Source organism: Ostrinia furnacalis, unplaced genomic scaffold, assembly GCF_004193835.3.
Source record: "Ostrinia furnacalis isolate ACB-3 unplaced genomic scaffold, ASM419383v2 OfSCF2609, whole genome shotgun sequence".
NCBI classification, from domain to species: domain Eukaryota; kingdom Metazoa; phylum Arthropoda; class Insecta; order Lepidoptera; family Crambidae; genus Ostrinia; species Ostrinia furnacalis.
The window spans coordinates 116,857-133,757 of NW_021132848.1; the positions used below are offsets into that span (position 1 = coordinate 116,857).

Sequence of the window (16,901 nt, forward strand, 5' to 3'; positions counted from 1 at the left end):
CGTCACCTTAGTGTCGGTTTTCGCTTGCACTAGGTACTGTAAGAGTCAAACCTGCCAACATAACAGTNAATTTTCGACGAATTTCATAATTTATCATGTAACTTAAAAAATAATTGAGATAGATTTTTTTTCTTATTTTTCCTAAAGCAGTCATGACTAGGTCCACCCTGCGGCGCCGGCTTATCCTTGAATTTTGGGACACGTTGTATAATTTTACCATATTAGAGTTCCCGTTACCTCATATTTATAATAAACAACATGATAAAAAAAAACTTACATGATAGGCTTGAAAAAACGCTCGCTCAGCAGCCGCCTAAGCGCTGGTATGCTAGTATAGAATAAATCAATATCTAGTTCCTTACTCAGTCTGTTAAATCTGTCGCCAGCACGCCATATAAAGCTATTCTGTCTATAGTTAGTGGACGCCTTCGGAAGAAAAATAAGTAAGTGCGAGAAAGACTCGTATTCCGAGGTGTGCACTTAACTTGACCGGGTTGTAGCTAATAAGAAGTCACATAAACAAAAAAGTAAAATAAAAAAATAATGAAGTCGGTTAAAAACAGCAATTTATGATATTACTAACTTTTCTGGAGGAGGACCAGATAAATCGGGAAGCTGGATTTCGGGAATTTCAGGAATATCTGCAGGAATGTGATACAAGCATTAAAGGATTAAGGAAGAATAAAGGAGATATCCAGGTTACATTTCAGTAGGTAGTTTAGGTAGGTGCTTAATAAACTTAAATGAATGTGCTTGTTACCTTTTTCTAGGGCTTCCATCGTCATCCGTCCATCACCAACAGCTGTAGAGGTAGAGAAAGAATGTAATATGAGATTGAATATCATTTCCTTGTCTATCAACAGCCCACTGCTCGACATAGCCTTGCCCAATAGGTACCTACACCCGATATTTTACCCTGCCTTCGATTTATCGCAAACAAGCACTCGCTTTTAACGTGGTAGGACAATGTGGTGGTTAAAACCTACTCATCTGTCAGTGAACTGTGACTCCATTTGGCTGGAGGGCGTGGTACAATAAAAGTCGTCAAAAATTATAAAAATGTAAACTAGCCGACCCTTAAAAATCGCTAGTGGGGTCTAATGATCGTACATTTTCTAAAAACAGTGACATCATGCTCCGATATCGGCTCCATTTGCGGCGCGTCGTGCACACCGCGCGATTTGTCGTGCGACTTGTCGGTCGTCGCGTCGAGTAGCTCCAAGCCGCTGTGTTGTGCGACAGACGCGTCTTGCACCAGCATCATTTCTAGCGTTTGGTCGCGGAGCATTTGGAGAGCTTGCTCGGGGTTCTCTTCGCCGAAACCATCCTGGAATAATAGTAATGATATTGCTCTGATTTGGACTACCATCAACTCTACTTAGGTACCTACCTAGTCCCAAACTAAGCAGAGCATTCAACAGTTACAGTACATCAGTTTATTCAGTTAAGTTACAAAATAATATCTTTATCTAGTGTTTAAAATGCCATATTCATTCAAAAGCACTCTAATTGTACTTAAGTCTTTCAAGAATATTGTTACATGTAAGTACCTAAGTTTTAATGTAAAAAATATATTTTGAACTAATTTACTTACATTCACTGGTGCTATAATTTCAGGCAGGGCAGTCTCTCTCAGAGTGATCTCTTGTATATTCCCCACAACATTTCTACTATTCTGTAAGAATATGAATAGACACAAAATTTTAATTTAAATAATATAATAATAATAATATAAGCCTTTATTCAGACATACAGAGTTTAAAATTGATTGAGTTTAATATTATTCTAATTGACACTTGTCTGTGTGCCTTTTTTGGCAAAGGCCTCCTCCAACTGTTTCCACTCTCCTCTATCTCCTGCAACTGTTGCCCATCCACCTACAGCTGTGGCCTTTATTTCATCTACCCATCTTCTTGGTGGCCTTCCCCGTTTTCGCTTAAAATGCCTTGTGAACCAGTTCATTGTAGATTTAGACCATTTCTCTTTTCCACATCTCTCTTTCCTAATTTTAATTTAGTCCCAGGAATTATTTAGGCATTTTTGTGAACATGTAGAGTATCTAACATCCCAGTTATCTTATTGAATTATATTTTTTTAGCATTAATTAGTAGGCAACCACTTTAGATGTAATAATTACAAATGGGTAGGTACCTAAGCAAAGTATTATAGCTTACTTACTTGAATCATTTCTTCAACCCTCGGTTCAATTTCAGGTTCCTCTGTAATAATCAATGTCTGCCGGGGCAGTTGGGGCAGCGGACGATGAACCACTTGCTCTGTTACTTCGTGGATATTCCATCTACAAGAATAGGCCAGCAACAAAGTTGAACTTTATGATCCTAAGTATTATGTATCATGTTTGCTGAACTGAATTTTAAAGTTTGTACTTACTTTTTGTTAACATTCTTTGTAACATTTGCATTTATCATGCACAAATCACCTGAAAAGTGTAAAATTGTATAAAAATATACATCTACGATGTAGGTATACATAGGTAGTTGTTTGGTTAAAAAATGGTTTTACACACCCAAGAAAATGGTGACTTTCCTTTGGTAAAGTCTTACCAAACCTCTCATTAGCTGAGAGCTGAGGCGAAGCGAGAATCTGTTAGATGGTCGTCCAGACTCATTCGTCATCACTTCCATTAGATCGTCACTGCACAAATAATCCACAAGGTAATAATTTCACTATCATTGCACTATCACTATTTTCTTTGAGATAGCTACAGAATTATTAGCTGATGCTACAATAAAATAAGTAGGTAACTCTAACATGTCGGTATAAAATAATGGGAATCTTCCCACCTCTCATTTTTTTGCAGCGGTGGGAATGAGATCCTTAGGTAGCCACTTAGCCAGGTTCTACAGCTTGAACCCAACCAATGAAGGCCAAGTTTGTCCCAACCAGGGAAAAGTTATACTGTAGGATGTTGGTATAGTAATGATGATGTCAGAAATAAAACAAAATAGATTGCTAAATTACCAAATTCTACGAATATCCTGAGACCACAACTGCCTGTGAGTAATTGTTGCAAATCGAAGAGGCCATGAATCGGCAACCCAACACAGGTAAAATCTTCCTCCACGCTTTAAAGATTCAACTGGGTAAAACATTGTGCTGGTTTATTTAATTCACTATCCGATAAAAATGCCTTTTCACAAGTTTCATCAAGTTTGTAAGAGCAAAACAATATCAAAAATTCAGAATGGCACTGGAAAGAAATCAAAATGACGCTACTTTTTCGCGCCAAAGTTTTTTTTTTAAATCACTTTATAGCTGTGTTCATAAATAATTATTATTTATATTTTGTGATAAAAATAACGTTATCGTTAAATTAATAAACGTGCGTTGTTTTTCTTCATCGCTCAAATAATTTTTTTAAAGGTATGTTGTGCAAGAAGAAAAAAATGTCTAAATAATGCGAATGAACATTGAGTAGCAGAAATGTGTAATGTAAAGGCGTCCGCAGGCTCCTCTTTTTAACTGGGCACTCTGGGCAATAGGCCCAAACATGACCCCATGGTCGAATCTTCCTGTTATAGCCATTTGATAAACACAAACTTGTAAATACTAAAATTGTATAATACTACACGAAGCCGTAGGCATAGACCAGCCGTATAAGCGACTCGGGCAGGAGCTAGAAGTTAAAATATTGGCGACTCAACTTTGTGCTTCGCCGTGAAGCTGGAAGGATCATTTAAATTAAAACCAACAACTATTAACTAATAATTTATTTATTAATAACTAAAATTTACATTATGAATTCGTTAATTACATACAGTATAGTCAAATGAATAGGTACTTGGAACCGCTGATTTTACGATATTATGGAGTGGTTGAAAATAAAATGCAATGAAATAGCGTACCTACAACAGCTAATTAAAGTAGTTGTATTCCTTTCCGGATTCTGTCATTACTTGTTTCAGTCTCTCCAGGCAGTTTTTGTTGAAATGCTCGGCTTGAACGCCTTCCTCGATTGCCTTACGCAAAGCGGATTCTGCTTCATTAACCTTGTTGTTAACCAAATAGAGATTAATCAGTCGGGAATAAACGTTTCCTAAGGATCCTTTTGTTAGAGAAGTGTTTGTTTTCATCATTTCTAAAAGATGTTCAATCGTTTTGGTGTCGTTTTTGTTATGGCTCTCTTGTAACAGTCTCCTGAAGAGCAGACTGGGCGCGGTGCAAAGCCACTGGTTCCAAATCTCATTGGCTTCCTTCTGCTTTCCAGCGAGAAGGTACTCCATCCATAAGATGTTTATGGGCGTTAAGTGGCCTTTTGATGCGGCTAACTCGGCTATTTTGTGGCCTGAAAATAGAGAAAGACTACTTGTAAAAAATGGTATGCAAATGTCAGTATGGTGACCGACCATAAACGACTAAGTAACAATAACAAGGTTGACTGGAGGAGAATGCCGACTGGCATTAAGTCCGCCTTGTGTACAGTGTTAAGTGCATGTAAGTTTTAAATAAATAAATAATTGCCGAAAGCTTTTTAAATTCAAACTAAAACAAGCCCAGACAGACCTGCAAAATCAGCCTTGCCCAAGAAAATAAATGGATTGTGGTAAAGTCGTTTTTTATCTACATCTCACGTGAAAAAATAATAATTTAGAAATACCTACTCACATTTAGCAACAAGATTCTCGTTATTGATAATGGACGCTAGAGCGGTACTTCTGGGGAACTTCTTCAGGATTTCCTCTAAATCTTCTTCGGTCGCGGCGGCCTGCATTTTCTCCACCATGCCTTCTATATGGTCAGCGCCTGCGCCCTGTTTGAACACCGCTAGAGTTAATTTGTCATCGTAAGCCAGCTTCCTCTTAGTTTGTTCCGTCAGGAGACCTCCCAGCTCCTCTATTTTTTCCACGTTGCCAGTCTCCGCTAAAGTTTTCAGGAGGAATTTCATAACGGGTAATTTAGGCATCGAATTCCGCTGGAGAGCTTGTAAAGCTACGTCCATGGCTTTGACGGCTTCGCCTTTCTTCACTAGAGCTTCAATCCGGTCTGATATCTGGTTCTTTGACGGGATATTCTGAGTTTGCTGGACTTTCTGTTTCTTAGGCTTGGTCGTCTTTGGTTCATCAGGCATCACGAATGGGACTTGTCTGTTCTTGGATTTGAGGTGGTTTCCGAGGTGGATGAGGAACTGGTTGCTGGGTATCTCGCCTTCTTCCTGCAGGATGGTCCATAAGCCGACTGCCTTGTCTGTCTCGTCGGCCTTACAGTAAGTCACCAGCAGGTGTTGGAAAATGTTAGAACGATCGATGTGTGAGAGCTCTTTTGTAGCTTCTAGCAGACCTTCGAGGTATTCCGATTTGCCCTCCTGAAAAGGACATTACATTTAAATTAATAAAAGGGTTGCATCTAGAGTTTAATACATAGTCTTACTCCTCACAATACAACATAATCTTTTATTAAGTGAATAGCTTAACGACTTTTTGAAAGTTGCTTTACGTGTGGCTGTTTTCGAAATTGTGATAAACATTGAAAGGGGATTGATGCCCGTTTTCGCTATCAATCCCTAATTTTTAAGTGACCCCTAACGCTATAAAAACAAAATTTAGTCACTTAAAATTTGAGGATTTATGGTGAAAACGGGCATAAGTAAAGCAGTATAACTCAGTAGCCACCATTTTTATCCGCCACTTCAAAGTTCACAACATAAATAAACGCAAGTGATAATTATTTTTCTATAGCATTCACGTGCTTACCCATAGAGATATAGAGAGATGCCAACTAATAGGCTGAGTTCGAAACTCAGTGTCGCATTAGAAATTTACACACACAAAGTAATCAAAATATGTGCAATGCGCCACTACATCAGTACTCGACGTTCGAATATTTTTTAGTACTACGCAAGCAATGTAAACTGTACATTATGACGTCGCTGCTGTCATCATTGCTTACACGAGCAATGTGTTCTGTTTTGGGCATATTGCTGCGACACCGGCCACGCCCCCTTGTCACATCCCTTTAGTTTCTGCTTTAGTTTAGATCTGTGTGCTCACCTCAACGTATCTCTGGCAGGCGTCGTCCAAGCGGCGCATGCGTGTATGCATGCCCGGCGTCTCCAGAATACGGCGCGCTTGCCGCAGACGGCCGCATTCCACGAATGCCAGCACCAGGTCATGGAGGATGTTCACTTCGCCGTGGATCTGGAATAAACAGAAGAAATAGAATAGAATAGAATAGAATAGAAAAAGGTTTATTGACACAGTAAAAAAAGACACAATACAAAAAAAAAACAACAAAAACACATAATATGTAAGCTATTAAAGCAAGTGGTGAGAAAAAAACTGTGCCAATAGGCACCCGCTCAGCAAATATATGGTGTTGTGCTCTGTAGCATGGATGTTATGGATATCCGTAACCGAAACTTTCGGATATCCGAAATAAAAAAATATCCGTAACCGTAACCATAACCGATTCAAAAGTTTCGGATGTAGGCAGAGTCAAGCAAGTCCTTACGCTGATGATTGCATTTTGAAGTACATGAGTTTTTTCCCATAAGATAAAAGGAAGCGGATCATTCCGAAATCTATGGCGTAGGCTAAGTTAAGATGGTCGACGGTAGCGAATGGTCACCACAAATAAATACTCTTTAAAAAACTACCTATTCACAAGTCTTAACAGGATATCAAAGGAATATTTCCGTTACGTTACCTGTGTGCTAAGATCAGCTAGCCACTGCAATTTGGTCGCATCTTCCTTCATAATCAGCGCCTTCATAAGTTCACCTTTCCACGGAGTGCACCGGTACTGTTTGCAGATGTGTTCGAATTGCTTCAACGCACTTTCCACATCACCCTTCAGTAGGAAGGCCTTTATGGTAGGCCCCAGAATCACATTGGAAGGTTCGATGTAGTTATTCTCGATCAATGCTTTGGTTAGTTCCAGTACCTGTAAAGAAAAGTTGTATTTAGTTGAGGTCACAGTAATTCTTTCCGCAGAATCGCTAAAATCAAATAGCAGTGGGCGAGGCATATAGCTCGCAGAGCTGTGGCCGCTAAGAAAGGCAGAAAAGTTCTAGAGTGGCGACCACGAGCCGGAATGCGTAGTGTGGGCAGGCCTCCCACTAGGTGGACCGACGATCTGGTGAAGGTCGCGGGAGGTGCCTGAATGCGGCTGGCGCAAAACCGGTCTTTGTGGAAATGTTTGGGGAGTCCTTTCTTCAGCAGTGGACGTCATTCGACTGAAACGAACGAATTCTTTATTTGGTATTGATAAAATAATAGTTTGACTCAATTGAAATAATGTAGGATTAAATAAAGCACAAAGTTTCAGAGCCCTTTTACTACTAAAGTAACAGGTGATTTCTTTTAAAAAAAAATCTTGTTACCTTAGTGTCTTCCTTCTGTTCAGCCAAGGCGTTCAGCATTTGCCAGCATTTGGAATTGAGTACGAAGCCCGTTTCATTGTCAGCAGACTTTGATTTGTTGTCATTCAAAAACTGAATAGCCTCATCAAATCTGTTAGCTCTGATCAAAGCATTCCCCATCAGGACCAGTTTGTACTTATTCNCCCACTGCCTTGTCTGTTTCGTCGGCCTTACAGTAAGTCACCAGCAGGTGTTGGAAAATGTTAGAACGATCGATGTGTGAGAGCTCTTTTGTAGCTTCTAGCAGACCTTCGAGGTATTCCGATTTACCTTCCTGAAAAGAATATTACATTTCAATTAATAAAAGGGTTGCATCTAGAGTTTAATACATAGTCTTACTCCCAACAATATTATCATAATCTGTTTTACTAAGTGAATTGCTTTACGTGGGGCTATTTTCGTAATTGTGATAACATTGAAAGGGATTGATACCCGTTTTCGCCATTAATGCCTAATTTTTAAGTGACCCTATAAAAACAAATTTCCTGTTATGTGTTACTATAGGGGTCACTTGGGGGAGGCCTTTGTCCAACAGTGGCCGTCTTTCGGCTGAAACAACAACTACGCAAGCAAGCAATGTATACTGTTTACATGACGTCGCTGCTGTCATCATTGCTTACACGAGCAATGTGTTCTGTTTTGGGCATATTGCTGCGACACCGGCCACGCCCCCTTGTCAAATCTCCCTTTAAGGCTTCCACAGACCAATCGCGGGTCAGAAGCAGTGCGGGTCAGTTGCAGCGCGGCTGAGGCACACTGAAAGCAGCGCAGTTTCAAGGCAGTAGCAACGCGGGCGGTTGTCAAAAATTTAAATATTCGAAAACCGCTTTCACCGCGCTGCTACCGCCCTGCGTCCGGTGTGTCATGCTAATATGGCCGCCATAGTAATACAACAGCGAGGGCCCGCGTTCGCGCCGCTTCTGTCCCGCACCCGCGCCGCCTCGTTTGTCATTCGGCAGCTGCAGTGCGGCGCGGTTGGAGCGCGGGCCCGCGTTCAAATTTGGTGTGACACACTTCAAAGAGTTTCTTGTATTACAACTTGCGCGGGCCCGCATTCAAACTGCGCTGCTACTGCCCCGCGTTTGGTCTGCCCAAGGCTTTAGTTTCTGTGACCTGTGTCACAAAATATAACAGAAGGTAAACTCCATACTAAGCGCGCTCGAGCCACGTACACATAGACACCACTCACGTACGCGTTATCAAGACTGTCTCGGACGAATGCGATGTGCGACTGCGTTCGCTTGAGTGACGCTGCTGACGCGTTTGTGAAATTATTTTTTTTGTGCGAAAATGAGTGAACAACAAAAAAGGGGTATTACAACATTTGTTAATTTTTTATTTTTATTTTTATTTTTCTTTATTCAGAAAACCACAGCTCTTTATAATAATAATACAAACAGGTATTTTTGTTCTTACAGCCAATAATGGTTAAGTAGATGGTTGCTTACACTCAACATTAAAAACTAAATTTTCGTTTTTTAAACTACCAATTATTGATNATCAGGACCAGTTTGTACTTATTCAATTCGAACTCTGGCGCTTTCTGGGCAAGATCGGCTTTGCATGCATTCGCTTTATCAATTTCATCATTCTGACAGTAAAACTCGTATAGTTGAGCCAGCAAAGCAGGGCTCAATGCGAAGTTACTGGCTTTCAGTTCCTCCAAATAACTGCTAACTTTAGACACATTATTCTCGTTTATGTACGCAAGTAACAGTTGTTTCTGTAGGCGATTGATGTTGTTTTCACCGTCTCTATTCTTGATCTGTTCGATTAATTTTTCGAGTTGAGCTGCCGTCCGAGGCCCGGCTCGTTTAGGGCTCTCAAGCATCACTGGCTCAAGATCAGCCGACGTAAGTTTCGTCAGCAACTCAGATATTCCAGTGGTCATGTTCTTATCTAGGTATTGTTGTATTTCTTCAGCTGACTGTGTGCTGATTCTCAAACCCTTTTCATGGAGTTCAGAAAGCAGCTGCTCTGCTAATTCGGGTTTGGCTAAAACTTTCACACCAGATTTCACGAGACGGCCGACTTCTGTTACGCTTGCCTTTTCTTCGGGTGAGCTGTCTTCGTTTGTGATGTCGTCTTCTTGACTGGATTGCGGAGTGCTGCTGCTTACGTGAAGGATAGACACGAAAGAATTGATGTCTTTAGTCTTGCCGAGCGCGTTCAATAATGGTCTGGTCAAAACTGCGTATTGTCCTCTGAGTCTATACTGAAGAGCAACTTCAGACGCTTGCTTAATTTTTCCAGCGTCTAAATACTCCAACATCAAATTTCTAGCACTCACCATGACTGGAACATTAGCTATTTGCAGCTTCAGTATTATATTTTGAGGGGAGTTATTATTTATCAAGTAAGGTATGACATAGTCTCTGAGAGTTTCTCCAGTAGGGGTAAGTCCTTCGGCTGACATGGTGCGAACGATTTGGAGGAGACCTTCCTCGTCGTTTTCCTTACCTTTCTGGACTAAAAGAGGCCAGTAGTAGTGCTGGCGTATTTCCATGCCCTCATTTTGAATTTCCTTAAATAGCTTTTGTGCCAATTCTGTCTTGCCCAACTGCAACGACATTTCTGTGGCAATGTACAAAGCACTAGGCACTAATTCTTCCTCTTGTAGTTCTTTACAGACTTTGATGAGTTTCTCAGAATCCATGTTTATTCTGATGAGCTGTTTGACAAAGAAGGCCCCTTTGAACATTGTGTCATCGACAGTGGTAGACTTAGGCATGGTTTTCATGATTGCCTTTGCTGTTTCAATGTGCCCCTTGTTGAGTAATTTCAAAACTAGGTTGCAAACTTCTTGATTGTAGCCAACATTCTTTTTTAGGTAGCCAAATAATTGATTGATTTTGTCGCCATGTCCTCCAAGGGTAAGTTGTTCTATGATGTCCAAAACATCCTGAAAAGTGACACAACTGAGTTAATTCTTGTGATACAAGTGTTACAAAAATAAAACAATCTTTAGTATCAATTTCAATCTGATTGCACCAAAGTTCACATAAATATTTCAATTAGAAATATCATTTTTTTTTATTTGTGTTGAGCAGCTATTCTATGTCAATAAAGTCCTAGTATCACTGCGACCGGTATCGATCTTTTGTGATCGCCGCTATTTTCTTTACAGCTCGCCTCCGAGTCCTGCATCCATTAGGTAGTGCAGTATCTTTTGGGGAACGATATGAAAAAAAAAACTAAACTATATGAAAAATAACCTTACCTTATCAGTTATAAAAACTTCTTTGTTATTTGCCGTGTCGATGACTTTTTTCACATTGTTAATATCGCCTTGTTTAGCATACCCACAAGCTAGAAGTGTGTATGTGTGGTTTGTGGGTTCGAGACCAGCTCCAGCCATTGTTTCCAGCACTGCTTTGGCACCATCAGTGTCTCCGTGGAAGGCATGACCCATGACTAAAGCGTTTAGGACAGGCTCTGACACAGGGAAGTTTAGTTCTCTCATCTTTTCTAGGACTTTAGTGGCACCTTCTACGTCACCTTGTTGGCAATACCGCCACATAAGCCTCTGGTAAGTTACTCTGAAAACATGGTTTGAAAGTTGAAGACATTCAATTACATTAATTTTATAGAGTTGAGCTCTTCTATTATAAAGTCCTATTTATAAAGTCACCCAGAGCCCCGATTACGGTAACTTTTAACGTCTACAATCCAGACGCGTTTCTGATTCTGCAATACGATTGGTCAAAACAGCTGACGTACGCTGTTGAACGACCAATCGTATCGCAGAATCGAGAAGCGTGTCTGGATTGTTGACGTTAAAAAATACCGTAATCGGGGCTCTGGAGTTAATAGACTTAAATTGATATGCTTCAGTTGATTAGTAAGGCCCAGAACAGACGGTGAAACGCAACTGCAACAAAACTGCAACTGCTAGTTACTTTTATGAGTTGCATCTAAGTTTCTGCCATAGCGTCCATTGAGAGACCACACATGACGCGACCAGTTTGAAAGTTTCAGTTTCATTCATAAGAATCTTCAGAAAGTTGCAGTTTTGTTGTAGTTGCGTTTCACCGTCTGTTCTGGCCCTATAATGGATTATGATCATAAGTCATACAAAATGGACAGCAATTTTTTAAACAGTTTTAAGTATTTTGGATTGTAGACATTTAACAGTTAGTGCAGCCTGAAAGTACACTATTTTTTCTACCTGTTAGGTTGAATGCCTTTGCTCTCAAGCTCCTCCAAAAACTGGGCTGGTGAGAATAGATGCTCATTTTCAATGTACACTCGGAGTAGAGCATTGTAGTGTGAAATGTCCATTGGAATGCCTCTTTCTGTGAGAATGTTCCATATTTTTTGTACCAGCAATGTTCTCTGTTCTGGCAACTCTTCGGGCACTAGCTCCCCTTGAAATAAACAAATTAATATAAATTATAGTAATTCAATACTTTAATAATTAGGCTGAGTTGCACCGCCTTATTTTAACCGTAACAATGACGTTATCCAGTGCTTTTTGTATGGAGGTTGACAGATTTTTGACGTATGTCAAAGTTAAGTAAGATGGTGCAACTCAGCCTTAGTTATTAGCTATACCTATAAAAATACATTGTTCGTAAATTATTAATATTTTATTGTCACAAAAATATTTTAGTTGTGGTTCTGATCACTTGATATTGTATCTGTAATTCTGTATTCAGCCATCCTAAGTTAATCTCTTTGTACTGTGCTGATCTTATCTATCCAACACATTCTTAACCTCTCCTATGCCATGAGCACTGATCAGTATGAGACACAATAATTTTCACAATGTTGTTTGGAATATCAGCATCGATCGGTTAATACATTCATCTCTAAAATCAAGAGGTATTTTTTAATTTTAGTTTAGAATAGAATAGAATAGAAAGTAGGTATTTATTTGTCTCAAAACAGGTTTCATTTACAGTTTATCGCAGATACGAAAATCATAAGAGACAAAAAGGTCTATGACCCAGTGATTGCAGGACACTCACAAACCCTGTTTAGGAGAAATAATGTTTATTATTCTTTTTTCATTAATTGAATATCCTGAAATTCTTACATTTAAGAGCATTTGCAAATTTTGGCAATGGATCATTAAATCTAGCATTTTATTAGCTAAACTATCTTAAATACTACTTACCACAACATCTTATTACAAGTAATGACTGTGAGCTAGTTATGTTGTTTTTGCCTTTTAATTCGTCGAAGACCTCATCTATGTCCCGTTTGGTGATCCGTCCGAAACGTCTAACCTCAGAGTCGAGTCTTTGTAGCAATGGTTCCAGGTTCTCCGATTTCTTTGTAGCGTAATCTCGCATAAGCACACTAGAGATTAAAATAAAATTTGTGTTATAAAAAACTCATAAATACAATGGAATTAAACCTTTAACTAGATGCATGCTATACAAGTTCTTGAAATAATTTACTACAAGTACCGAAAAAGAGCATGTACTTATTTGAACTGGTATTATTTATGCTGTTAATTTTTCTTACATTTATGGTAAGTTGCTTGAATGGTTATATCAGAATAAATGTTTCATTTACTTACTTATTGGCAGAAGATAGAGCTTTCGGATTTATTAGTGTGGAAACTTCTGTGGTCTTAGCGGTGTTCAATATCAGCGTTCTTGCCGCACCAGTGAAATAGCGCACAAACTTTGTTGATCTGAGTAGCGACGACATCTTGCCCGCACGCTAATTAATGCATAGAAATATCGCAACAATTATCAATTCTTTCACTAGTTCACTGTTTTCACACACACACCATTATTTCCAAGGAATGGAAATTAGTAAAAAGAACTTTGAGGTTATGTGTTATGTCACTTCTGCAGACAACTAATTTTTTTTACTGAGCGGACGTCATAAACAAAGAAAGCGTGAAACGTTATGCCTCTTTAAAAAAAAACAAAGTAGAATTTTAATAATTTTAACGATTTTATTTAATGTTCCTCGAAACTTTTACATAAAATGAATCGAAGTTTAGTAATTAATATTCCAATACATAATTATTGTACTCTGCTTTAAAAGTTGCAACAATGTTGTTATTCTAATTGACCTACATTTATTTGGCACCATAACTAGTTTGCTTGGATTTATTTCATTTGATTCGTCGACCTCAGTTAACTCAGTCAACCTCCAAAAACTAGAAGTTTTTAGTGTTTTTACGACAGTAAAATTAAAATTATAGAACAATCTTATCCAATACAATACCACTGCTATGATATAATTAAAAAACATCATAGAACATAATAAAAAACTCACAATTTATTACAGAATGTTATTTGCATATTTAAATAATAATTATTACACTGAATATTATTTATTTAATAATTATTATAAGACAGAATTGCAGACTTTTTGTCTATCTCTGTCTAACATGCGAGAATGTGAATTCTGTATCTCTATTTATCTTCGCTCAACTTCTTGAAGAATCGTTCAGACAGATTACATAACCTCAAATCCTGCCTGTGATAAATAAAAAACTTGGCAGCCGACTATCAGTCATAACAGCAGGGTCATTTTCTGAAGAAATAATCTTTAAAAGCTTACTATTTACAGCTTGAAAACGTATTTGATTGTTAGATTTAATTTATTCATAATTATTTAAAACTTGTGTTCGCCACTCGTATTCTAAACTACAAAATGGTAAGTACATTTTTGCATTATTTTGCGGCAATCATTGACATTGAATTGACCTTTGCCACTTTGCAATATTTCAGTTATTACTTTATTTTTATAATTTAGTTAATTTGAATCACTAATTTCATTTGTTTAATATGTTCCGAGCATTGTATCTTTTGTTTTTACCACCTTTCCTAATGACCCATCAGAATTTAATTATTGGTTAATTTTTTATCATACAGATAAGCGTTTATCATTCTTCTTTGCTTGGCTTGATTCATATTGAGTATGCATTCATAAAATCGGCTCAGTTCAGTTAAAATGTCATGTTTTTGTTGCGGCTCATCAAGTTCAGATAGCACTCCAGTTTCAAGAATAGTTGTAACTAATAAACCTGTTACTATGGTAACTAGATTCCTTTATTAATATTGATTGTAGGTAGAATAGTTAATTCATTCTATACCAATCTATGTATAATTTATATAAACTAAAAAGTTTGTTTCAACTTTTCAGGCCGAACCTATCAGAGTAGTTGTCACCGGAGCAGCAGGCCAGATCGCCTACTCCCTGCTGTACCAGATTGCTTCTGGGGCCGTATTTGGCCCAGAACAGACTGTGTACCTCCACTTGCTAGATATTGCGCCCATGATGGGAGTGTTAGAGGGTGTTGTGATGGAGTTGGCTGACTGTGCACTGCCACTGCTCGCCGGTGTTCTCCCCACTGCTAACCCCGAAGAAGCCTTCAAGGGAGTCGCTGCTGCCTTCCTTGTCGGCGCCATGCCCAGAAGGGAGGGCATGGAGAGAAAAGACTTGCTCTCTGCCAATGTCCGCATTTTTAAGGAGCAAGGACAGGCCCTCGACAAAGTAGCCCGCAAAGACGTAAAAGTCCTTGTAGTCGGTAACCCCGCTAACACAAATGCCCTGATCTGCTCCAAATACGCCCCATCTATTCCTAAAGAGAACTTCACAGCCATGACCCGTCTCGACCAGAACCGTGCTCAGTCTCAACTGGCTGCCAAATTGGGAGTCCCAGTGCGTGATGTTAAGAATGTCGTCATTTGGGGAAACCACTCATCCACACAGTTCCCTGATGCCTCTAATGCTGTTGCTGTGATTGGAGGAGTTCAGAAATCAGTGCCAGCTGCCATCAATGATGAGGAATTCTTGAAGACTACTTTTGTAAGCACTGTACAGAAGCGAGGCGCTGCTGTGATCGCCGCGAGAAAGATGTCATCTGCCTTATCGGCTGCCAAGGCTGCCTCAGACCATATGAGGGATTGGTTCTTGGGAACCGAAGACCGCTGGGTGAGCATGGGAGTCGTATCTGACGGATCCTACGGCACACCTAAAGACGTCGTATTCTCATTCCCAGTCACAGTAAGCAATGGCAAGTGGAAGATCGTTGAGGGACTCACTATTACAGACTTTGCTCGTCAAATGCTTGACGCAACGGGCAAGGAGTTAGCTGAGGAGAAACAAGACGCTCTGGACGTCTGCAAGGATTGACTGTGTAGTCTATAAGAATATTGTAATAATAATATTAGATAATGGTAAATACACCTAGGGCTTAAACTGCAGCTTGAAACACAGCAACAACTTGTTTTTATGTTTATGTATAGACCAATCAAAACACATTCTTGCACGTCATAGGTTAAAAGATCACATTTATCTCAGTTGTTGAACAACTTTTATTTTTATTGTTATTTACATATGAAAACCAGCGTTTACTAATTTGTAATAATTAATAAATTATATATTTTTGTTATGTAATAAAGGAAAAAATTCAGCTTTAAACGGTTGGAAATCATTTATTAATTACTGCTTTATAATCAGATCATTTGATCATGTTCCATATCAGTATCATGTCCAACGTATGTGACCGACTCTTATCTAGCTTGCCTACTGATAACTTACGTAATGTCTGTGAAAGATGCTGTTTTTATCTCTTCGTTTATAATTACTTACAGAATTAACTAGTAAATAATAAATCGCCAGCTAGCCCCAAAGTAAGCAACTTAAATGCTTGTGTTATGGGTGTTAGCTTGACGGATATAACTGCATACTTTTTAAATACATACCCAATATAGGTACAAATTTATCATTTCAGTTTCTGTCCGGCCGGGAATCGAACCCGGAACCTCTCGGCATAGTAGTCCGTTAACCACTACACCAAACCCCTTATTTTCCTGTGTACCCTTGGCTGTTCCCTTGATGATACAGTGGTAAATAAATTTTAACCGCTGTACCCTTGGCCGTAAAACCCAACCAACTTAAATTGTACATGTGACCAAGAGGACTAGCTTTTCTTGAATTTGGCCAAAAAACAAAAACAAATGAACATCGATAAAAAAAAATGAAGTAACATGGATGTTGATAAAAGTAAAACCTAATTATAATTAATTAAGTACATAGAATAAAGATAATATTACGCCATTTTTAACCGACTTCAAAAAAGGAGGAGGTTATAATTATGTTCGGCTGTATGTAATGTTTTTTTTTTCTATTTATATTCACTGATTACTCCTCAATTGTGAACCGATTTTCAAAATTCTTTTTTTCTAGTCCTTTTGATCACGTGTACAATTTAAGTTGGTTGGGTTTTACGGCCAAGGGTACAGCGGTTAAAATTTATTTTCCACTGTACCATCAAGGGAACAGCCAAGGGTACACAGGAAAATAAGGGCACCAAACAGCCGACACTAAAGACTAGTGCATCATAGTCTAGATTCTGCGCAAAAAATTTTGGCGCGCAATTTTTTTTTTTATCTCCCGTTAGCCCCTCGTACTAAGCTAAATATGCTTGTGTCACGAGTGAGCTCACCACAATAGTCGAGCGGCGCCGCGGCGGCGGGGACCGAACCCGCGTTCCCCGGATCACGAGTCAGCCAGTCCGACCCCTTCACCGCTCGGCTATCGTGGCATA

The 16,901-nt window shown here is 39.1% G+C and overlaps 2 protein-coding genes across 3 annotated transcripts; one reads left to right on the forward strand and one right to left on the reverse strand.

Annotated features, from left to right (window-relative positions):
- Nucleotides 1-3,831: 3,831 nt before the first annotated feature.
- bsf (bicoid stability factor) lies at nucleotides 3,832-13,195 on the reverse strand. The gene is made up of 10 exons (XM_028309093.1): nucleotides 12,906-13,195; nucleotides 12,498-12,682; nucleotides 11,547-11,745; nucleotides 10,599-10,917; nucleotides 8,886-10,280; nucleotides 7,340-7,504; nucleotides 6,664-6,900; nucleotides 6,009-6,155; nucleotides 4,627-5,323; nucleotides 3,832-4,306 (listed from the first exon to the last, which is right to left on the reverse strand). Exons 1-10 carry the CDS (start codon nucleotides 13,037-13,039, stop codon nucleotides 3,876-3,878), a joined length of 3,909 nt encoding a protein of 1,302 aa, XP_028164894.1. The 5' UTR covers nucleotides 13,040-13,195; the 3' UTR covers nucleotides 3,832-3,875.
- A 615-nt stretch (nucleotides 13,196-13,810) lies between these two features.
- Mdh1 (malate dehydrogenase 1) lies at nucleotides 13,811-15,770 on the forward strand. Of its 2 annotated transcripts, none has more exons than XM_028309109.1 (2): nucleotides 13,811-14,002; nucleotides 14,492-15,770. In XM_028309109.1, exons 1-2 carry the CDS (start codon nucleotides 14,000-14,002, stop codon nucleotides 15,482-15,484), a joined length of 996 nt encoding a protein of 331 aa, XP_028164910.1. In that variant the 5' UTR covers nucleotides 13,811-13,999; the 3' UTR covers nucleotides 15,485-15,770. The 2 variants fall into 2 exon arrangements, with proteins under 2 accessions (XP_028164910.1, XP_028164909.1); XM_028309108.1 differs by lacking the exon at nucleotides 13,811-14,002 and adding an exon at nucleotides 14,244-14,383.
- The last annotated feature ends 1,131 nt before the right edge of the window (nucleotides 15,771-16,901 follow it).